The following is a 7500-nucleotide window of genomic DNA, read 5'->3' on the forward strand; positions in this document are numbered from 1 at the left end:
CTTCTTTAATTCCCTTGTTCCTCTCTTCCCTCTCTCCACCCCCTTCTTCCAGTTCTAATAAATGAACAGCAAAGGAAAGAAAGAAAAAAAAAACGCACAGGCTACCGGTATACTGCAGCGCCGCAGTGTGTGTCGAGTAGAGAAATATTGTGCCTGTCTCGTATATACTGTAGCTGACCTGTTACTGAGTCACTGGAGTCCTATGGAGGTAAGCTTAACTCATGGCGTGGCCCCTTGAAACCCCTTAATTCACTAAGCTGTCTCTTTGAAATAGGCCTGTTTGTGTAGGTGTCTCTGGGAGACATAGGGGTATAGCGGAGAGTCTCGCAGCTATAATGGAGATTTATGGCTCGGCCTGTTTTGGCTGTCACACGCTGAAACGGCTCGGGACCTCAAAGGGAGGTCGATACACTCGCCCGGCGAAGGCGCTGGGGCGAAGAAACCCGGGGGCAGCTTTGAACTTCCAGCTGTTTTCTTTTTGCGGGGGGATTTAGCTCCTTTTCGAGTTCCCTTTTTTTAGCTCCCTTTTTTTTTTAGCACCTTCCATTTGTACTTCTTCCACCTGGACCGCAGCGCGATGAGAAAGCGGGCTATTTGCGGATCGGTGTAAATCGGTGGTGGTTGGAGTTGTTTCAGGTGTTCGGTGCCTCAGTCGATAGTGTGGTAACACACATAACACACATAAAGCCTCTTGTACTCGTTTGAGGCCTATAACGATGTCCCAAAACGTCTTCAAGATACAGTCTCTCAGACGAAGCGTTTCTGATCTTAGCTCAGGATCACTATGAGGTTATAAGACGGTACAGCGCTGTCATACAGGACACTGCATATAACACGTTGAATAATGCGCTATGAATGCGTTATAATTGTATGCTTCGAGTATTTTTTATATATACATTGCTGATGAACTTGGAAAAAGGTTCCCTCCTTTTCATTCTTTCCTTCCTCCCCTTTAAGCCAATATCTGACTGTGTATAAATATGCCTCGGTGCCACTGAGACATTGGCGAAGCGAGCGTGCCGTATGTCAAATGATGTAGTAGAGGAAAGTGTTTTCATGCCGCTAACAAGCTCTGCTGTCTGCTGTCGCAGAATGCAGCGTACTCGTGTGTATAAAAATAGAGCATCCATCTTGTGCATGAGGATCCATAATTAGGAGTCTTTGAGTGCCTCACGTGCACGGAGTACGATCCCATTACTTCCATGGAAACAATCGGCAGGTTATTAGCACTGCCCCCCCCCTCCCCTGGTTCCTAGATGGCTCTTGTTCTATCGCTAATGATGGGTTGCATTATTTTACAGCTCCTTTGCTTCTCATATATACCGGCGCTTCCCGTGAGAGAGTCCTGGATGACTCACCTTATTCACCGAAGTTGGCAAAAGGGATCCTTTGAAAGAGTGGTGACTTTATTTTTTTTTTATTAGTAAATTTTTGGGGGGTGTTGAGAAGCATTTCATTTCCAGGTGAAAGCCTGAAATGTAGAGTTTTCACAATACAGTACGGTTCACCGTATGCTTGCATTTCATAGGTGGGTGCGCTAGGACCGACGTCGATTGACAGATTTTCCTTGTGGTAACATATGCGTATGTTCACATATGGGCTGGGTGTTGCCTCAGCGTGGTGGATAACAGATGGAGTGGTGTGTGTGTGTGGGGGGGGGGGGGTGTGAAGTAGAGGTACCTAGCAGTCTTGTCTGCAATCCCATGTCACCATCTAACACAACGTAGTTCTCAAATACGACTCTGACTATCACAGGAAATGCTTATGTGTAATTTCCTGTCTTCTCCCCTCTCTCTCTCTCTCTCTCTCTCTCTCTCCTCTTTGTGATTGACAGGAGAACCACTGCAGGCGGATCAAGATCCTGGGCGACTGTTACTACTGTGTGTCGGGTCTGACCCAGCCCAAGACGGACCACGCCCACTGCTGCGTGGAGATGGGCTTGGACATGATCGACACCATCACGTGAGTGGACGACTTTCCATGGTAACACCATTCCGTGTGCGGCATCGTTCCGTGTGTGTCTATGATTGACACCGTCACGTGACTCAACGGGCCAGTTTCCCAGACACAGATTTAAGCCTACTTCACTAGAAACCATCCTCGTTGGAGAGTCTGTTGGAAGTGCAATATAATATGTGTCTGGGGAAAAACCGCCTGTACTGTAGATTCATGATTGACATTGACCTGTTTGTTCAGCTGTGACATACTGCGTACGTGTGTAACTGAAGCCATGACATGAATGTGTTGTTTTGAGTTAACACCCTTACGAGATGATTGGCTTGTCTTCGGTTCTCATTCACCAGATCTCATTTAGTTATTTAGTTTGGTGTGAGAAACCACTTAGTCTACTAAACCACTGAGTTCAGTTAAGAAGAGTCCAGAAGACTGAAGGATCCCTTTCCAGTAGTGGGGGAATACAGTTCTGACGGGTCACGTGCCTTTGCCTACTGTGAATTCACTCCAGCGCCTGCAGATTTGAGAGAGTCCAAAATGGGCTGAGAGGAGATGCATTCGGATGGTCCCTTATCAAGCGTGAAAGTGTTTGCCTCATTTGCATGTTTTAAGCAATTTGGAGTGCCAGAGTCCAAATTCTCTCTCTCTCTATATATATATATATATATATATATATATATATATATATATATATATATAATAGTATACTGAAGTAATAGTAGATTTATTAGGGCTGTACAGATGAATCTATTAATCAAACCGATGAATCAACATCACATGGCTTTAGCGGACAATACGTTTTTAGAAACAAGTTATCAGATTTGTATGGGTCAGACCAAGGAGAAAACGACTAGGCCTTAACTGTAGCAGCGATGCCAACAATGGGTTCACTCAACAGACAAGTGACCATGGAGATAACAGCACCTAGGGGTGCCTGGTGTTTCTCCACCCAGCCGCCATTGAAAGTCAACGCTAGCGGCTGCCACTCCTGTGTGAAACCCTAACCCTAACCCGCTCCCAAAGCTGCACATGGAAGCTCAGTTTAAAGGTAGTAGTAGTCAAGCATTCAAACTAGGCGGCCACCCACCTTTTTTGGGGTAAAAAGCTGAGGGATGGGGTTGGCCTTAACACTCTCAAATGAATAGAGTTATGGATTCAAGGACTGACCATCCATGAGATCAAAAATGATAGTTTTAACCATGGTTTGAAGCTATACAGTGTTTGTTTACAATTACAATTGTTTACAAACAATGTAGTAAAACAAGGTTATGGTAGTGGTGGTCTAGGGGGATAGTGACTTGGACTGATGATCGGAAGGTCATGAGTTCGAGTCCTGCCTGGAACACCACCACTAGTGTGCCCTTAAGTAAGGCACTTAGCCCTAAATTACTCCAGGGAGAATGTCCCTGTCCCTAATTGATTTGTAAATCGCCTGCTAAATGCTAAATTATGGGGGCGGCTGTGGCGCAGGAGGTAGAGCGTCTAATGATCGCAAGGTCGGTAGATCAGCGGTTCGAACCCCGGCTGGCCACATGTTGAGGTGTCCTTAGGCAAGACACTGAACCCCAAATTGCTCCCAATGAGCGGGCCGGCGCCTTGCATGGTAGCTTGCCACCATTGGTGTGTGAATGTGTGGCACTATATAAGTCAGTCCATTTACCATTTGCTTATATTTTGGATTCAAAGTGACCAATCCCAGATTGCCGCTTCAAACAGTTAACATCATTTTGTCTATCCATTTATCTATGGGAATGGTGATGGTCATTTAAACCTTTCATTTGATATCTCATTCCATTGTTAAGTAAAGTATTATTACTACTCAGCAAGTGAAGTGAAGGCAGCATTTCCGTTTTCATGTCGGCACTCAAATGTTTAGAAAATATCTGACCCTCTCAATTACTAGGTGAAATCTAAGTGTAAAACACAGGAAAAAAGACAATAACCATGTCCGATTCATTTTAATCAACTGACAGCCCTAATATTTATAGTACAGTATTAGAGAAATAGATTGTGTTTTCACTACAGACAACTAAGTGCTCCTATTTTCCTTTTCTCTGGGATAGTAACACAGCGAGATGGTAAGAAAGTTTTAGTCTCAGACTTAAGATCAATGCACATTTTCTCTGTTACGTTTCAGGATTTTAATGTCTGTTAAAGTCAGAAAATACGACACCCTGTTTTTTTCTCGATCATTTGTATACATCAAGTCTGTGCCTGACACGTGACCTGATCTGTCCGAAATTAATTTGAAAGAAGTTTGATTCTTTGGAGTGAAGGATCCGTCAAAATGACGCAGTCAGCAGACAGTTATCGGCCAGTTTCTGTCTTGTGGTGGCACATATGTCTGATGAGTTCCCTAAAACAGCAAGTAGTACACGGGCCGAACCTGGTCCTAATGCCGAGGACCAGCCCTGGCTGAGAGATGGCACTTTGCTGTGGGCCGACTCTGGTATGAGGAGTCTGATACATTCCTGGGCCATCTTAAGTGTAGTTGTGGTCTAGTGGATAGTGAGTTGGACTTGTGATCGGAAGGTTGTGAGTTCAAATCCCGCCTGAAACCACACCACTACTAGTGTGCCCTTGAGTAAGGCACTTAGCCCTCAGTTACTCCAGGGGGAATGTCCCTGTAATTCGTAATTGTAAGTCGCTTTGGATTAAAAGCGTCTGCTAAATGGCAAAATTATTAATTATTAAATTATTAGTTGAGTGTGATTGGGACCTGGTATGCTGGTCTGGACTTTTCATGGCAAAGATGAGGTTAAGATAAGGCTTAGGACTAACCCTAACCAATTGGTACAAAGTTGTATCTAGGCCATATTTGGATGCCGGTAGAAAACAGACAGGGGACCAAATCTGGGCTGTAATTTCTCTGCTGACTGAGGAGATTTTGACCAAGAGGATATGATGATGTATTTTTCATATAACAGATTAAAATTAACGTAACAGAATCAGTGTGCAGAGACCGTTATTGTCCTAGCTGAGCACCCTTTTTCCTCTTGACATTTCTCCAACCTGGGCTGTAGAGCGTTGGATATACGGCTTCTTCCATAGTCATATACTGTATACTGTATGTTGATGTTTATTATTCAGGTGCGCTTAATTTACTGTAGCTTGCTTGAGTGCACAGGACGGACGGGTTCACACTTTTGGGGTGATCCCAAAGCTGGGCGCGGTGACCACTTTCTTTTTCCCCACGCGTCTGAATCCCAGCTTGCCCCCCCTCTAAGCAAGGTGTTAGCTTGACCAGTGAGAAGGACTTCTGAAACATTGCCACCATCAACATGTTTACACCCCTATACAATTCAGTTGCGTCCTCGCATTTCCAGAGCATAGACAGATACAAGGGAAAACAAAGTTCGATTTCACCTCCTTAAAAGGATATGTGTGACACGGTCTGGTCCGCAAGTCGGCATCCGATTTAATGTTCAGACTTTTATTTCTGAAAATGTAAATACATTTCAGCGTTGAAAATCAGTGACACACTCGCTAGTCAACTAACACAGCTTGTTTTGTGAGCCTGCTAACAATGTAAAGTAGTGTTATAGTTAACTAGGTAGCAGTGGGGATTACTCAGCGAATCCATCGCGTTGCAGTATTTTGGCTTGACTAGCGAGTTTGTGTTGGGATTCTCAACAACATTGAAATGTATGTCCGTGTTTTGAAATGAAAGTCAGAACATTTTGATTGGTTGCCGACTTGCGGGCCGAATGACACATTCACAATGAATCACAACCTGCTCACTACTAAGGGATGACATTTCATCTGTCTGTTCATTCTCTCTGTAGCTTCATCATTCTTACAGGCAGGATTAAAAAGAGAATCTAAAGTAGCTACCATTTTGTCCCTCTCCCTTATCTCTCTAGAACATGTGTACTTTTTCACTGTCACACAGGGAGATGAAATACTGGAGGGAGGTTTGAACTCAGTCTTCTCAACCTTGCTGTCTGTGTTATGCGCAGAGGGGGCAGGCAGGCCTATCTATCATAGCAGAATAAATGCATGGTTTTTGGAGTGTGCTGGCTGTTAGATATCTCTGCTGCAGCAAGAAATGTCAAATAAACACAGAAATACACACACACACACATACACATGCACACGCACACATGCACGGACACACACATCCTCACACACACACACGCACGCACACACACACACACACACACACACACACACATCCTCACACACACACACACACACACACACACACACACACACATCCTCACACACACACACACACACACACACACACACACACACACACACACATACCCCTCTTCCCCCAACCCCATGTCTTACTATGTTCCTGTGCCCCTGCAGGTCAGTGGCCGAGGCCACGGAGGTGAACCTGAACATGCGTGTGGGCCTGCACACGGGCCGGGTGCTGTGTGGCGTGCTGGGCCTGAGAAAGTGGCAGTACGACGTGTGGTCCAATGACGTGACGCTGGCCAACGTGATGGAGGCAGGGGGCCTGCCTGGGTCAGTAGTACTCCAGAATCATGATCAACAACAAGGCCTTGTCAAAGGGTTAAAAACCAGACCAGGGTCCAAAAAAGGATTCTAAAGCGTTGAGCATGACAGGTGACTTCCGGGACTGTTCCATTGGTTTCCATTGTGCCAGGCACAGCCAATCAAGCACAGATAAGTATAAAATAAATGTAAAAAACGATTTGAACCCAGGTCTGGTTTAAAACACTTGACATCGTATGGAGGGGCTCTATAGCTCTAACATACTCTGGCATCACTGCTCTAACTCCTCCTTATGGGGTTCCGTTTTATGATAATTAACCATATGGAACTGTATGAGGAGGGGTTCATATGAAACATTGTTCATCAGGAAATTCATTTTCGAAAGCTAATACTGTACATGGCACACACTGTAAAGAGACAACTCCAACAACCATACTGCATCCTTTCCTACACTCAAAGTAGTGGCGGCTCGTGGAGGTTGACATCGGAGGACAGGCTCATTGTCAATGCAGGGCATGGGACGTGTGATGTGTGACACCACTTCTCATTCCAACCCACGCATTACAACGAGCCCGATAATCCTCTGATTCTGCGGCCTCCCACCAGCCTCCCCTGCACTCAAGACGACAGGCAGAGGAGCAGGCAGATATCAACACCCAGCCATATCCAACACCGTGTCCCTGTGTGTCCTCTTCTTGCTGCTCCACAGGAAAGTCCACATCACCAAGTCCACCCTGGATAGCCTGAACGGGGACTACGAGGTGGAGCCGGGGAACGGCCACGAGAGGAACGCCTTCCTCCTCAAACACGACATCCAGACCTACTTCATCGTGCCATCGCACCGGCGGAAGGTCAGGGTTGGTGTCGTCCCATCCATCGTTTCGTGGGGGGGTTGGGGAGTGGTTGCGCATGTGCATGTGCGTGTGTGTGTGTGTGTGTGTGGGTGTGTGTGTGTGTCCGTGTGTTTGTGGTGGGCGTGTGTGCGCATGTGCTTGTGTGTGTATCTGTGTGTGTGTGTGTGTGTGTGTGTGTGTGTGGTGTATCTGTGTGTGTGTGGTGGGTGTGTGTGTGTGGTGGGTG

The 7500-nt window shown here is 45.9% G+C and overlaps 1 protein-coding gene across 3 annotated transcripts in view; it reads left to right on the forward strand.

Moving 5' to 3' along the window:
• Positions 1–7500, forward strand: part of LOC308171442 (adenylate cyclase type 1-like) — a gene marked incomplete at its 5' end in the record, with an annotated part of 47484 nt that overhangs the window by 22256 nt on the left and 17728 nt on the right. For all 3 annotated transcript variants that reach the window (XM_080546288.1, XM_080546290.1, XM_080546289.1), the window contains 3 exons: positions 1835–1962; positions 6271–6429; positions 7130–7271. In XM_080546288.1, coding sequence (XP_080402414.1) covers positions 1835–1962; positions 6271–6429; positions 7130–7271 — 429 coding nt within the window. The remainder of the gene's footprint in view (positions 1–1834; positions 1963–6270; positions 6430–7129; positions 7272–7500) is intronic.

This window comes from Nansenia antarctica, assembly GCF_963989245.1.
Source record: "Nansenia antarctica genome assembly, chromosome: 16".
Lineage (NCBI taxonomy): Eukaryota > Metazoa > Chordata > Actinopteri > Argentiniformes > Microstomatidae > Nansenia > Nansenia antarctica.